Source organism: Neodiprion fabricii, chromosome 2 (assembly GCF_021155785.1).
Source record: "Neodiprion fabricii isolate iyNeoFabr1 chromosome 2, iyNeoFabr1.1, whole genome shotgun sequence".
Lineage (NCBI taxonomy): Eukaryota > Metazoa > Arthropoda > Insecta > Hymenoptera > Diprionidae > Neodiprion > Neodiprion fabricii.
The window spans coordinates 6,376,859-6,393,196 of NC_060240.1; the positions used below are offsets into that span (position 1 = coordinate 6,376,859).

The following is a 16,338-nucleotide window of genomic DNA, read 5'->3' on the forward strand; positions in this document are numbered from 1 at the left end:
TCTGATGAAACTTTCTGTCACGTGATTTTAGGGGCCACTGATTACGAATCTGAACTCGAAATTCAATATGGCGGACAAACGAAAGCAACAGGAAGAGGTGTTTTGAAAAATTTTTTTGGTCTATAATATTAAGTTCGTGTAAACATTGGCATTCGAATTTTCATAGCAGATTAGCAGAAAATGCTTTTTTCCGTGGAAACGTAAGAATTTCGACTATTAGTTCACACGTACTATTTTCGCAATAAATAAATAAACGTTATACTTTTTTATACTTCAGAAATATTTCAGAGACCACGCGTAACCAAAAAACTCGGCAGTTGTTACCAGAAAAGTATTTTGATGAATAAAAAGTTGCGAAATAAGAGAAAAAAAAAAAAAAAGAAAAAAAAGGTGGGACACCGAGCGTCTCAGTGTGGATTAAAGGGTTAATCGACTGTGAAAATGTTGCCGACATGAAACTACAAGCTTCAACTTTCGTACAAACGAATTCCCAAACAAAACGACGTATCCTCGCGGTTTCCATTTCACGGTATAAAGAACCGTCCGCGCTAAAACGAGCAGATCCTCGGGTATTGTAAGCGTTTCGCATAGCATTCGGAGGTCGCTGGTTCGTCACACGAGGGCAAGTAGTCACTGACCCAATCAGAGCGCGGAGGGAACAAAGAAAGGTGAAAATACATTTATCGCCTCGCAAGATCGAGGAGAGCATCCTTTTGCATCCGGCATCTGACGAGGAGTTGGCAAAAGGCGTTCACGGATATTCAACTTGATTCACCGATAATCGGTGGAACCACTTTTTTTTCCTTTTTTTTTTTTTTTTTACTCTCGCTTCAATCGGTCTGGTTCGAAATTTTGAAAATCAAAGGACGGATCCAGGGCGTCAAGTCTCGACATTTTACCGGATTCGAAGGGACGATCGTCCTCGGCTCTGGCAAATGTCGAGTCAAACTTCATGCCACTCTGGGCTGCTTTATGGCCCAAGGATTCATGGCCCAGTGAGTAAAGAGGTGACAGTCTGTCGTAGGTATCGGTGAAAGAAGAAACTTGACGTGACCTTTACTTCGAGGATGAATTTACTCTGGGTTAAAGCCTTTTTCGTAATCGATGGTATGCAGAGTGCGTGGAAAATTAACAATTGTTTACAAAAGTTGAATTTTTCTCGCAACAAAAAAAAAAAAAAAAACAATTTGTCTTTTCGTAGAGTAAAATAAACGGCGGTAGCTTCTTTAGATGGCGTAAAAAATGAAAGCTCGTGTCTATCAAAATGTCATTCGTTGTATCGCGCGAACGAGTATTTTGGAATTTCTGTTCTTCGTCAAATACATGTTTGTGTTTTTTGATATTCGTAGGATCTCGACAAACCTAGAGTTCGTTTATTTAATACCGACGATCGGGAATATCATGTTCGACGACAAAATAATACTTATTTAACAACAAAAATTTTGTTTTCTTCGTCAACGATTGACGTAGAAATCAGTTCGAAGCGAAGCAGCCGTGTTGGGTAAAATGACGTAGTACGTTATTGACTTCAGTTTCCGTTTACTCGTGCCACACGCGCACGCCTCGGAAGAATAATTAATTGTTTTTTATTTAAATTCCGTCACACTTGTTATGTCGTACAATTGTATTTATTTCTTCACACCTCATTTATACAACCTTACAAAACATATCCAGAATCGAACCGTCGATTAAAACGATTTCATAATGTCTGCAGACACCGTCAATCGATCTTTTTTTCAACGAAAAAACTAAATCGACGTTCATAAGCCACCGGCAACAATTAACTTGCAATATTTTTCAAAGACAGTTCGAAACGATTTCAACGGCAATCGAACGTTTCGAATTTTACCGCGTAATGAAGAATCTTTTATTTCTATTTCTAAATTTCTGGGGGAAAATTCGTTGCACAAGCGAACGAATATCACCCGCATAAAAGCAAGAGAGAAACGACGCGATCCGTTACGGATCTGATCGGGTGATTCTGACGGATCGATTAGTTAGCCGCAAGTAATTTCATTCCTTAGCCCGCCAATATCACGCGATCAATGGACCGACGTTCGAAAACAGTTAAGTCTGCGAATAGATGGGACCCGTAGTAGGACAGCCGGTAGTAGGACAAGTGTTCCACCGATTCTTCCGAAGTTAAATACACACAAACACATAGAAAACAATTTAGACGCTCCATTGTCTCGCTGTCCGTTTGTTCGAAGTCCATCCGGTTTCCACTCTCTGAAGACGATCGCGAAACGTACCCACAACTTTATACCGTGACAAAATTTGCGTGTCTAGATTTAACCAAGCATCTACTGCATGGGCCAACTTCACCCGGAGGGATCCGCAGACCGGAAGTCATGCAGAGTCCCGATTTTGTCCGTGATTCGTTACGGTTAGCGGAACATCGGAGAAACGGATAGACGTAAATACGAAGAAAGAAGCAATACGGAAGTTGCAGATCTTTTCGAAATTTTGTAACCACGTTGAAATATGTGTACTGAGAAATATTTCAATTGTTATAACGTTTGAATTGATAGAGAATTCTAGGGTTATCGGTATCGTTATAATTATATATAAAATGGTTTTTCGTATTGTTTAAATTACGATAAAATGTGGCACAATCGTAACTATTCGATGTGAATATAATAGTCTAGGAATTTTTTTTTTTTTCTTCGAATCCGTTTGTTTAGTTTACTATATTTTTTTCAGTTAAATGTATGTATGAGTGTGAGAAAAACGAGACCGATCAATCTTGAACAAAACTGATGGATTCCTGCTTGACAGCGGTGCGCGTAGAATTGTCAGTAGAAAATGTTCCTGTTTTTTTTTTTTGTTTTTTTTTTCCTAAACCATGAGAACGGATATTACCAACAATTGGTGGCTGAAATAAGAATCCCGGTATCAAGCTGCGGGCTCATCAACTCATTTGTTCTGTACATACATATGTATATATGTAATAATTATACGTTACATTTGTCACCTCGGAATGCACCTACGTAGGAAAAACAAATTAAATATGAGAATTGTTTCAATTGTTCAACAATATATGTGTACGTAATTTTCACATCACGTGAACCACTCGACGAGAGAATATTGTACAGAGTGAATTTCTAACGAATGCATGGTCCGTTGTTTGCCAAAGTTTAATGCGCACGCGTTACAATCCGAAAGCGGATGTTAGCTAGAGCGAAAAACCGTCATGAACGTGATTTCAAAAATTTTCACACTTGTCGCTGGCAGTTGTGCTCAACACGGACAACAGTCAAAATTACGAGGTTAGACACATCGCGGCGAATTGTCGTCGAAATTTATGACCTTTGGTCACTCTGGCCGCCGAAACAGCCGCAAGCACGAGGCTGAAGTTAGTAACTTTATCGTAAAAAAACATTGGGGAAAAATCGCTATTTTTTAAATTTTAATAGTGATTTCTAGGGACTAAGATTTCGGAATATGAGTGTGCGTGTGTGTGTGTTTTTTTTTTTTTTATAACGTTTTGCTGAATTACAGACAATTCCTAAATGGCGAAATGGTTTTTCCTCAGCACGAATCGTTTTACAATAATGAAAGTTCGTGTTTCGACAACATTTTCTAATCTAATGTGGTCGAATCTGCTTTACAATACAAAAAAAAAAATGGTCCCTAGTGAATCCTGAGAGCGTTTTTCAATGACTGTATGCGCAGTACTGATTGCGATTTTCTTAGTTTTCAACGATTAGGAAAAGAGAAATCCTAGGGAAAACGCAAACGGCATGCACAGTCAGTATGAAACACTATAAGTTATCGCATACATAAAATATAATTCGAAAGTGAAATTCAAATTTCAACAGTTCAAATTTCATACGCAAGGTTCTCGGAGTGAAACTGTCGGACAACTTCAATTTCACGCGTTTGAACGAGATAAGAAAATGAAAAATCAAAACAACCAGACGTTATGGGGAATTTTCATAGACTTCTGTTCAAATTCGTTAAAACAAAATCCTATTGAAATAAAAAAAGAAGAAAACACACCCAGTTTCGATTACCGATGGTTGAAAAATGTGTTTTTGTCGAGCTGTTCCGCGGAGCCGATGATAAACTACGTCTTTGTTGAACGCGCAAAGTACTTACGCGCATAACGCGCCGTATGTTTATAAAAATAATATTAATCGAACCGATGCGACGAGTGAGAGAATAAGAGAAAGAAAAATAGAGATAGAAAGAAAGAGAGAGAGAGAGAGAGAGAGGGAAATAAAAAAAAAGAAGTCGCACACATCATCTGCTCGATTCCCCTTATACGAAAAATACTTTTACTCCCGACACACTTTCTACTTTTTCTTTTTAAGCCCACGGCGGAATTCCGAGTTTTCGTTCGAGATGTCGGAGGTGGACGAGTTCATTCCGCTTAACCTCGGACCCGCTCGAGGAAGGTCAGGAACGGTGAAACCTGCATGGCTGAGGAACCGTGGCCGACGGTAGGAGATGTTTTATGGGATATGGGATATGGGATATGGGCATGCATGGAAAAGGCGTTTAGACGGTCGCGTTTCTCGAAGACTTACAGTTACTGCGGAACCATAACGTGGTAAAAGATGGTGAATATATTAGAAGCCCGACCCGATAAAAGGGAGAAGCCAGTTCGGGCTTAGGTTCAGGGAAAGTTATTAATGCGCAAATTAGACCGTAACCATGGTAATTACATGCTGATTTATGCGATCCTGCAGGGATCAAGCGTCGCTTTATCTATACCAATGAGGAATGGTTGTAATTACGGTGTTATTTGTTTTCGCGCAAGTTTTGAACCTGTGTGGTGTATGTGAATTTAACTTTGTTTTATTTTTCATTTATTTATTGTGAGCAGATGAATTTCAAAATAGTTATATACGATTCCAGTCATTGACGTCACTGTTACTCCGGGTGAAAACAAAAATGATGTGCTATTGTTTCAGAGAAACGGTAACGCGAAAACGTCGGGAGAAAATGGTAAGAAATAAAAAATTTAATTTTGTACGTTGGAAATATTTGTTTAAAAAAAAATCTAATTTTATGAACAAACCATTACTTTTGTATGGTTTTAGGATCCCTACGATCTTCAAACGAAAGAATTTTTTTTATTTCGAAGAATTTTGAAAGAAGAAGTCAGGTAAAATAATCTGAAAATTTAAGATAAACTTTTGCTATTTCAGATTAGAAATGATTCTGTTGGATAACAAACTTTATCAATATTTATTTCATTTTCATTCCCGCAGCGTTGGTGATGCTAGAATTGAGACAAATGCTTACAGAAAGCCTCAGTATTCATTAGTTCTGTGGTGAAAATAATAATTACTTCATGACATTCAATCATCCGCATTTTCCCCAGCAATTGCCGAAGTCAATTAATCATACTGGCTTAGTATGAATTTGCGAAATACGGTAAATACATGACGCGTATGGATACGAAGTGAAGAAATGCCTAGTTTACCGTATTCCTTACGTATTTTACGTGCAATTTCACGGACTCTGCGTGATGAGCGAAACTCCGTTTACTTGAGTACAAAAGCACACTTACAGCTACACGCTTAGTCAATTCGTTTCCGGTGGTTGTCGAAAGAGAATTATAAGCACGCGGAAAAGGAACTGTAAAAAGAATTCCTGTGTGCATATTATTTACAGGTGTAAGAAAAAATTGCTGCTCGATATTGTCCGACCTTCGTTCCACATGGTTTTAAAATAGCGAGTGCCTGAGCTTCCGGAAGATCGGCAACTTTCACGATTTTCTACGCAGTTGATAATAAAGGAGGTTTGCTGACCAAAAATCTATGCTTCTATTATTCATCCTTTTCAGAGATAGTCGAGCATTGAGCATATTCATGAAATAATTGTAATAGCAAGCTGTGAAGATCTCCTTTATAATAGAAAGATGAAAAATATTGAAATTATGAACAGAAGCTTGATTTCAAATCGTTTTAAAATGTTTAATTAAAGATCAAATGGATTCGTTTCATTACAGGCTCATTTTATTTATAGAAAGACCATATTTTCTACAAGGTCACTGAAACAGATTTTCTATTTTCTTAAATTAACTATTTAACGATACCAACATAAAAACAAAAGTGTTTCAGTGATTTTCCAGGAAATCATTTGCCGAATAAAATATTCCATTTTAGTGTGAAATCGATCGAATCTACTAGATCGTCAACAATTTTAAAGTCATTTGAAATGACGCATCGATACTTAATCTTCATTTTTTGGTTTGTCATTCCGGTATTTTCTATTTTAGAATATGAAAAGAGATAATCGTAGCTAACGATTATATAATTATTCGATAAATCCTCAATGCACGAACGTTTCGTAATATCATTGATAAATAGTGTTGGTATTTTCGACCCACCAATCACTCTAACACAAGGTGCAAAAGGAGGACGATATTAATTACAATTCATCCTGAATGAATTAATTCAAAAATGATGAATTCCGTGTGAAATTTGTTGCAAACGATATAACCGAGGACAAGTCGATTTCTACACCAAGAAAGAGGAATAAATATAAACGGCATGGCTGATTCTTGTACACCTTGCACGACGATTTCATCAGGCCGACGGGGTCAGGCGCGGTGATCCGTTGGTTGTAGATATTTTCACTTTTGTTATATGTCATCAATAAAGTCCAAGCGGACTTTATTTCTGGCCGATTACGAAAATATTTGTGGTGTAACACGTTCGTTTAGCAAAAATACGGTCAAAGGACATCGAAATTTGTTCAGTGTATTTCGGGAAAATCTTGTTTTGTAATGATGGTGCGATATTTGAAAGCGATATTTTGCAAAATGAATTGATCAATAAGTAAATTGAAGATGTCAAGAATGGATGACAGCTTCAATATATTTATACGTCCTTTGAAAATTCTCTTCCTTCGTCGATTTTTCACATTCGAAAAAAAAACTGCTGACTTAACCCAGTGACAGTGTCTCGAACGTTAAACCCAGACATTAATTTGCTTACTCGATATTGATGATGGAACAACTGAACAGTTGATTTTCTTCAAGGTCAGGATATTTGAAATGCTGATTAGCAGTTTTTGAAGGTTGTGTATATGAGTTTTTACGGTCACTGATGCAAAATCGGGGATGAAAACTTTGGAGATAAATATTTGTAAAATCTTTTTCCATGCAATCGCTAAAGATCCGAATAGTGAACATGATAAGGATATAGGAAAGGAAAGCATAAGTTCGGTCCAAACAGTCCTTACGAGGTGTTCAGATGCAGACAGATGCTCCACGAAAGAATGGATACAAATCAAATCCCGTAAATTATACTCTCAAATAATTCACGTGACCTTCTGTGTTCATATCACTCAGAACACACTTCAATTTCAAACACAAAATCAATTCTATTTCTATTTATACCGGGACAATCTCTTGAAACTTGAAAATCAACCACGCATGCGCCAAATAATTCAATCTCATTGGTCGGCGAAATCTTCCCGCAGCGATATTTTTGTTTGCGATGCAGGCGAGCCAACCTACGCAAAATGTGTGCGTTTGAAGTTTCAAACAGCATAAGCGTTAAGTTCCGACCGTTCTTTGAAAAATCAACTTTCCGACCCGATAAAAAATGCTTCTCAAACCTTTCCGAGTCACCGCCTCAATTATTTGAGATTCTAACCTCGAAAATTCGTGTCAACTACATCGCCGGCAGAAACAGTTTGACAGCTGAAACTCAGGATGGCCAGCCTGCACGAACAGCCGACGAAACTCGCGCATGCGCAGTTCATTTTCAAGTTTCAAGAGATTGTCGCGGTATAGTTTTTACAAAAAAAAAAAAAAACCAGATTTCATCACTCACCCCTGCTGCCCGTGAGGAGGAGCCGGTCTCGGCGGTGGCGGAAGTGACTTCCTGCCGGATGTACTCAGCCTGGGTGCCAATGGCGGCGGGGGTGGTGATCCAGGCGACGATCCAGCGGAATATCTGTCGACCGGGGTCTGGGGCTGCGGTTTTTGGGAGGTTGCAAGGTCGGCGTACTTCGGAGGAAGAGCGTAATAGTTCCTCTGTCCATTCTCCTGCATCGTTCTCTGGGAGTTGGGCACATACTTCGGGGGTTCGTGATACTTCTGCGGGCTGCCCTCAGCGAATAGTTTCGAGCTGGCCTCATAGCTGGTCTTGACTGGGCTACCAAGTGTGAAGTTGAGTCCGTTCTCCGGGTACTTGGAGGCCTCCTGAAGCAGCGGCAAGTAGTTGGGCCTCGGGGGCTGAGCGGGGCCCTTCGACTCGGTTTTTGGGACCTGTGGTTGCGGCCGCTGACCGCTCGAGGACTCGAGCCTCTGAGAGTCGTTGCGGAGCAGACCGGAAGCGTCGATCCTGGCGCAGCTTTCGGCGCGCATTGACTCCTGCCGCAGGATCCTCGGCTCGACCGGAACCTGGGGGGCCGGTCTCTGGTTCCCGGAGTCACTGTACCGCTGCGAAATAAGATCGGGAAGCTGCGCCGGTGGCCGTGCCGGAAACACGACGCGCTCTTCGGACGTCCGTCGCGCCGGAAGTGGTGCCACACGTCCGTTCACCATCAGCTTCTGCGTCGCCGGATAGCGCAAACTCGAACGACCAGTCGGCACCATTCGATGCGTCGCGAACCCTGCTGAGACTCCGTTCTCAACTGCTGGTCCTGATTCTCCCTGCTTGAGGCTCGTCGAGGAGCGCACGAAGTGCAAGTTGCTGTTCTTTTCGCCCGAAGTCTTGTTTGGCGATTTCACACGATCCTGATCCCGCTTGTGGCCGTGTTTCGAAGAGCGACGAGTCGATTGTCGCTCCGGCTGCTGTGTCCTCTGCACTGTGGTGGAACAATATCGTGATGATCAATTACAAGAAGCACGTTTTTTTTACCCCTTTAATTATACTTCAAGCGATATCGAGCTGTTCTTTTTTTGGGAGGCACGGGATTTTATCCCATACATCGCAGCTTTTCGAGATAATCCCTATAACGAAAAGACTATGATGCAAGCGAAATTGGTTTAACTTATCATGTTAGGTCTCTTGGAATATAATGAAATTTGATTCTAAATCCGATTATTTGTAAATCGTAAGAAGCGTTTAAACTTTTGTACGATTTCATTTTGGTAATTTGTTGGGGAATGACGATCAGTGTTGTCAGAAATATTAGATGTCATTGACATTTGATTGGTATAACGATCACTTTATAATAACTTTATTACGTATCTCGACTTCAGTCTCGTTGTGTCTGATAAATCGTCAAATATATTTTGGAAGAGAGAATATTTTCTATAGTTTTTATATAAATACTGATGATAATTCGGGTCTATGTACTTGATCAGTTCGATATCGCCTCAACTTGACATTGGAACATATTGATATCAGAAGTTCGTGAATTTTGAGAACAAACGTATTTTGTCACATAGCTACAAATGCGACAGCGCATTTTTCTTCCTTACATTTCAATAGTTTCATTAAAAACGGTAAATTTTTAAGGTAAGATAAGTAAAATGTCAGGACTTTAGGATTTTGATTGATAAAAAATTGATACCTTTCAATAATTTTATCGCGAGATAGTCGTGTAAAGAGTATTTAACAAATTGTTATATTAGCCCGCTTACACGAAAATCGAATTGAAAACAGGTAAACATGAAATACTGGAATCCAGTCTTTTCGAATAAAACGAACTATCGTACAGTGAAATCGAAGGAATGTAGTAGACTTTGAAGAATTTTAAAGCTATTTTGAATAATTTCTTTAATTTTGTGTTTCTTTTTCTTTGTGAGCAATCAATGAAATCTTGAAAATTCGATAAACACTCAATACGGGACTAGGTATATACCTCGCAATAAAATGACCGTGTAACTGTGTACATATATCTTGCGAAAGAATACGATCACCTTGAAAAAACGGCGTTCCAAAACGACACATAATTCATAAAAATATTTACACGAATCATTTCCAACGGCGTGTCTATCCGTGTGAGAATTCTCCTTATTATCGATCTGTCCGCATATCGCATCGTTCTGCAGGTCACTCGGGGGCGGAGGCAGAGGGTCGTCACAGTTCAAAACCTCGTGTTCGGTGACCGTCGGGGGTGACGGGGGCGGAAGATCGGGGCTGGGAACGCGATCGTTGTAGGCATTTCTGAGGTGGGGTTTTTTCGGTGGCCTTTCGGGAACCCAGTCGTCGATGGAAATCGCCTGGCCGACGATAACCGGCCCTAAAAGATCGGTCGAAAGGCTACCGCAGCTGTTGCTGTGCTGATGCTTCGGGCTGCAGGGACTCGAAATTTCCGGGACGTTTGAACCTCGTCCCGATTTTTCCCGCCAGGCTCCTCCGCTCGCGTAATCCGAAGCTGAACTCGCCCTCCTCGAGGACGCCGGCCTCGGTCTCGGGGGTGGTTGCGGGGGCGGACTTTGGGGGGCGGGCGTCGCGACGCCCTGGGCGAGCTGCGGCTCGGACCTCCAGGAAGCCTGGTGATGTCGCTCGTAGAACGAGAGCAGGGCCTTTTTCTGGATCGCCTTCAACGTCGGGTCCGAAACTCGGTGACGTTTGTCCGGGTCGAGATACGTGTACCGCATTTGCTGCTGCTGCTGCTTTTCCAGCTCGCTTATTCGCTCCGCCACTGAAAGCTGCGGCTGCTGGGGTGACGTTGGAGCCATTCTGGAATATTTTTATCGGGTGCTTATTTAATTTTTTTTTTATCTTGAATGGGAACTAGCAATACTCGTACAAAATACTTGCTACAAATTTTATACCGCTTATAAATTGTGTTACCAGTTCGTAAGTTAGGTTTTTATAAGCAAAGGATGAATATACATTTTACAAATTACAATTCGTATACTCATACATCTTGAAATAAAAATTCCCGATCGGATAATGTCTGTGATTTGAAATTGGTTGGAAATCATCGAATATTTTCGACGACATTTTTTCCTCGTAATAAATTATCGTTTGACATAAATATACTTTTTTTCTTGCAGCTCCTGATGACGTAATTTAGTCTGATTCGATCTGCCCTAGTTCTTGCGTATTTTTTTTCTGTTCTTCATCACTCATCGGAAACGCGGTCATTCTTTGGTTCGTAATTACAATTATGATGTTCAATACAGGAATGGAACCTTCTTCCGGACAGCAAAACATGCACAGGAAGACATTGTCTATCAATATGTCTAAATATCACTGTATGTTAATCTCGAGGTGCGAGTATCGACTTTCCCCTCATAGTACGATTAACAACATGCCCTGAAATCGAGTGAAACTCAAATTTTCACTTTTGGTATGATTATACCTACAATAACTTCGTTTGTTCTCTTTTTTCGTAGTTTATTCGACATCTGTTATGGAATACGTTGATATTATACCGCAAGGATTCGTTGAAACTTAACAACACAACGTCGCTTCACTGATAAATGGGCAACCGAAGTTACATCCAAGTTAATTAATGCCTGTAAAACATAAATTCGGTTGCCTAATTGCTGGCGTACTGTTAACCCTCGCTGAGAAATCCTTCGGTTATGAAACCACGATAACTCCGCCGGCAGATAGGCAACCGAAGTTGCATCCGAGTCGATTGCCGCCCGTAAGACGTGAATACGGTTGCCTATCCGCCGGCGCATTGTTAACCCTCAGGGAGAAATCCTTCAGTTATCAAACCATAATCCACACCATCTACACCTCAAGGAAAAAAAAACAACTCACCTCATAGACGACGACTGTCCGGAATCCTGTGAAGCCTGAGAATGCGTCCCGCCTGCATATTGCAGTTTTCTTTGACTCCGTTCACGATCAAGGTACAAAACACTCTCGGAATGATGTCGCTGAGGAGTTTGAACCCTGGCGCTGTGAGCGATGAGTTGTTTGCTACTCTGGAGTCCGGCAGTGCTGAGATCCGACATGGATCCATGATGCGGTATCCATTCGTCAGGACTCTGCGGTGTGGGTTGGGAGTGGTGTACGTACTTCTCGGCGACGTTGTTTTCCGGCCAAATTTTACCATCGGTTCCGGTTTCCTGCCACTCGGTGGCAACGTCCTCGACGTTTTCGGGTACGGCCCTTCCGGCCCGTTTGTTCCTGTCGTTCATCGAGTTCTGCCATTTCTCCTGCTTCCGGGCGTTCTTCGCCGAACTTACGTCGCTCAATGATCCCTGCCACTTGTGCTGATCCCGTAAATTCGGGGACTGCTGCTTCTGCGGCGAGATTATACTCACGTCTGACATCGAGCCGTGGTGCAGCCATTTCTCCGGAAGGCCCACCTGACGCGCCGGAAGTCCGCTCGCCACACTCACGTCCGACATCGAACCGTGCCATTTGAGCGTCTCGCTGCTCGAAGCACTTCCGCTCGACGTCGTAACGACGCTGTCTCTTCCTTCTCTCGCGTCCTCCCACGAAGACGCTGCCCGTTGAGCCACGGCCTCGCTGTCTCTCCTCAGTCTGTAAAGACGACCGTCGGCTTTAGTAATTATTATCTTACGGAGGTTTAACGATATTCACCCTGCTCGAACAGATTCGCGAAGTATCTTCTTCTCCCACTGCTGTTATCATCATTATTATTGTTGTCAGCATTATTATTATACGGCAATAAAACATCAAATAACTCCTAACGGTTTTTCATACCGGTATACACCTTTTACATTATTGTTGTATAATTGAACCCCTGCAGTGATTATTGTGTTTAATCATGCTCAACGGTTCCTTCTACAGCTGGCTTATAAGGTTAGAACAATATATTAGAGGATGCTGCGGTTGTTTGTCTATGCGATCACGTTTTTCCCTCTCTCGAAGTCAAGTCTATACATGTAGTTTATTTTGTCGTTTAAATTTTCATCGGCTGACGTTGACATTCGTGCAGCGTACTTTTTAGAATTTCAGTAGGCGCTTCGTTTCAAATTTTTCCATTCATTTCACCTGTACCGGTATAAAATAATCTGGTATAATGAATATTCCTGCTAATATCGTTTTAGTTTTGCTAAAAGTTATTGCGTGCGATTTGGAGAGCGGAGGCTTAATCGATAAGTTAGGTAGTCAATGCTCCGGTAAAATGATATTTAAAATTAACTTTTGACTGTATAAAATCAGTTGTAGACGAGGAAAAAAAAACCAACAATCAAATTTTCACCTGTCCAAAAACGGGGTGTTCGTCGTCGAGTCCACACTGGAAACGTAGCTGTGGTATCCCTCGGATTGCGCGTAGCTTGCCTGCTGGGAGTGTTGGACCCTCGCGTACTCTTCAAGACCTGCCTGAGTGAGGGCGCTCTCTTGGTACAAGTCAACCTGAGAAGAAATAATAATTCAAGTAAAGACGGTATAGCTTTCGAAATTCTTTACTTTGTTGCCCTCCGAGTTGACGACGAGTTGCTTTAAGACTGAAGTAGAAGCATTGGAATCCGATGAAAAACACCCGAGCTGATTGTGACTTTAATCATACCGGAGCTGTTCTCAATCGTGATACCTTTACACCTCATACATACCTATATACATACTTATATATTCGAATTTTCCGAACAGCCGATTCGTTTTCATCGAGGAAGTAGGAACGTTGTTTCATATTTATTGATGATAGATGATGGATGCTAAATGGTAGATAATGGATGACGGCTGACAGATGACCAATAGTAGATGATAGAAGATAGAAGATACGTGGTAAATGGTAGATGACAGATCCTTCTCTTCTGGCTCATTGAATTCTTAAAAAATTTAAATCCTCAAGGCTCACTCAACGAAAACTGACCTGGCTAACCTGGGGGTCCTGATAGCTCCTGACGTAGGCCTCGAGGTCGGCATGGCTGAGGGTCTGCGGAGGTTGCTGTTCGCGTTCCGGAGGAGAAGGGGCGACATACTCGACGTCGCCTATCGATTTACCCTCGCGATCTACGCGCGGCCAAAGCCTCGATTCCGTCGCTTCGGTGTTGCTACGGTTCCGAGATTCGTACGTCTCGGCAGGTATTTTCTCGCAGCGTTCCATCACCGTTTTCAGCTGTGAAGAAATTATCGTTGGGAAGAGTTGGCTACCACCTTTCAAATAACGTTATCGAGAAACTGCAGTATCGTTTAAAACTTGGCAACGATCATCTCATCATCACGCGTCCGCACAGCTAAGCTCGACGAATGACTGACTAAATTCGAATTCGTCTTCCTTTTAAAGTCTGGACACTAAAATCCGTGCATGAGAATCACAGTTTTTCTTTCTTTTTTTTTGAATCTACAAATCTAAGGGATTTAATTTTTGACTCACGGATTGCTCAAACGTATTATTTATAGTCGCAGGCACGGCAGTTTCGATCGTATCGACAAATTTTATAGCACAATCAAAACCAAGTTGAATATTTCAACGTGTTGCAACGTCGAAAAATTTATTATCGCTCAAGTTCTATGAGGATTATTTCTCTTCTTCTCTTCGGTCGATCACCCGATCTCGATGCTGGCAATATTCGAACAGCGTTTTTCAAACACGAGACCAAGAAGACGAAGATGCGTGTCGTGAGACATTTGATTAGTTAATATATTTGCCCGGTAGGATATACACGCCGATTATTGTAATTGACTGATGATAATAAATGATCGTACAGCGGCTATTTTCATATCTGACGATCGGCAATATCGGCGTACAGAGGTCAAAGTAAATGGATACTTGTATAATTGTCCGGAATAAAACGTACAGCATTGAATTCTAGAATTGAATTTTGCGCTGATCGCAATCTCTACGGCAAATTTGTCCGACTAAATACGTAACTTTGGATCACGTCGTGGCAAAATTAGAGATCGGAGTTGATATTCCCATATCGAATGGCGTGTGGGCTTAACATGTACAATTCTACTTCTAATATATATATATATATATATATATATATATATATATATATATATATATATATATATATATATATATATATATATATATATGTAAATATATATAAATAATTACCGCTAAAGTTTCATTCTACGCACATAAAAGAACAGTATTATTCTTCTGAATAGAATTGAATGCAGCGATTTTCGAACTGGACAGCTCTAAATAATTATATTATCGTTTATCAACTCCCCCAAAGTGTCTCTTACTGTTATAACCTCGAGACGTATGAATAAAGAAGGATGAAAAAATTGGATGGAAACAACATTGTTGGAGGACAGCCATTCTAAAGAAATCATCTCTAACCAAGTATTATTATACCAATGAGATTTGTGCCTTGAATCATTTTTCGGTACGTATCTTTTTCACTTCGAGAAGAAGATTGAAAAAAAAAAAAAAAAAATCAAACAATCGCAAAAAAAAAAATAAGTGATACAGGTTGAAGTAATTTAAATTTTGACCGAATTCAACTGAATTTTCACTCTTACGTTAGAGATTCCCGTAATTTTTCGATTCGCTTAAAATTTAAACTCACAATGAATCTTCACGAAACACAATTTCATTATATACAATATAAATAAGAAAAATGTCGTCGATGAAATTTGAAAAACTGTGCCAATTTGTGTATAAATTTACCAAATCTGACGATTATATTACGTCGGAATACGAAACGTTATTTTATATCCATCAGAACAATAATTTGTATTATTCGGCGAAGCCGCGTTAGCTTGAATTAAATAAACATATTCTTTTCGCCATATTCGGTAAATTTGAGAATTCAATTTTGTTTCTTTTTTTTCTTATTATTGATTTTTTTACGTGCGGTTAAAAATTCACCTGCTGAGTGAAGGCTGGATTCGGCCTCTTCGCGTGTGGCCTCGTGTACTGTGCGGGTTTTTCCTTGGGGTAGCTAGTGTGGTCGGTCCAAGATTTCGAACGGTGGGAACCGCCGTGAAGAGACGAGGCCGCGTGGAGGTCTTCGTCGTGGGTGTGGTGCTCCGGTGCGCTTGGCCACGACGGATACTTCTCGTGACCAGGACCGTAGCAGACTCCTTTAAGACTCGACGCGTCTCTGACGGGGGGCGTCGGAGGCGGCGAAGCTTCGTCGCGCTCGCTGAGCGGCAAACTGTAGCTTCCAAAGCCCGAGCTTTCGCTGTAGCTATAAACCGAGGGGAGAAAATAATGAGGCTCAAGTTGGTGAAGTTATTGCGATCGTGATTCGTGTTTCGCAATTTTAGGAATCTCTGAAACGCGGTCGATTATCATAAGGGAAAAGTGATTCATGCTTTCGATACTTGATTTTACTTCAAAGTCACTGAAAAATTGCAAAATAGTGATCTTTTTTTTCTTTGTTTTTTCCTCCTACGTTTCAATACGCTAACTTTACTAACTTCAGCCTCATAAAAAAGAAGCCATGGTTATTAACAGGGTGGGGGGTAGAAATGTAGAAAGAGCATTAAATAAAAGGGTCATACATAGTACCAAATTTTTAAAGACGCGACGATCTGTTTTGATTCTGTTTTAAAAATTTAGATAGTCGAAGAGTACAAA

General features: G+C 40.8%; 1 protein-coding gene across 1 annotated transcript in view; it reads right to left on the reverse strand.

The window, feature by feature from the left end:
- The window catches only part of LOC124176901, a 155,988-nt gene that overhangs the window by 47,325 nt on the left and 92,325 nt on the right, over positions 1–16,338 (reverse strand). The window contains exons 4-9 of the mRNA XM_046558743.1: positions 15,625–15,946; positions 13,669–13,914; positions 13,057–13,211; positions 11,640–12,371; positions 9,886–10,601; positions 7,797–8,775 (exon numbers count right to left, since the gene is read on the reverse strand). Of these exons, the coding sequence (XP_046414699.1) occupies positions 7,797–8,775; positions 9,886–10,601; positions 11,640–12,371; positions 13,057–13,211; positions 13,669–13,914; positions 15,625–15,946 (3,150 nt within the window). The remainder of the gene's footprint in view (positions 1–7,796; positions 8,776–9,885; positions 10,602–11,639; positions 12,372–13,056; positions 13,212–13,668; positions 13,915–15,624; positions 15,947–16,338) is intronic.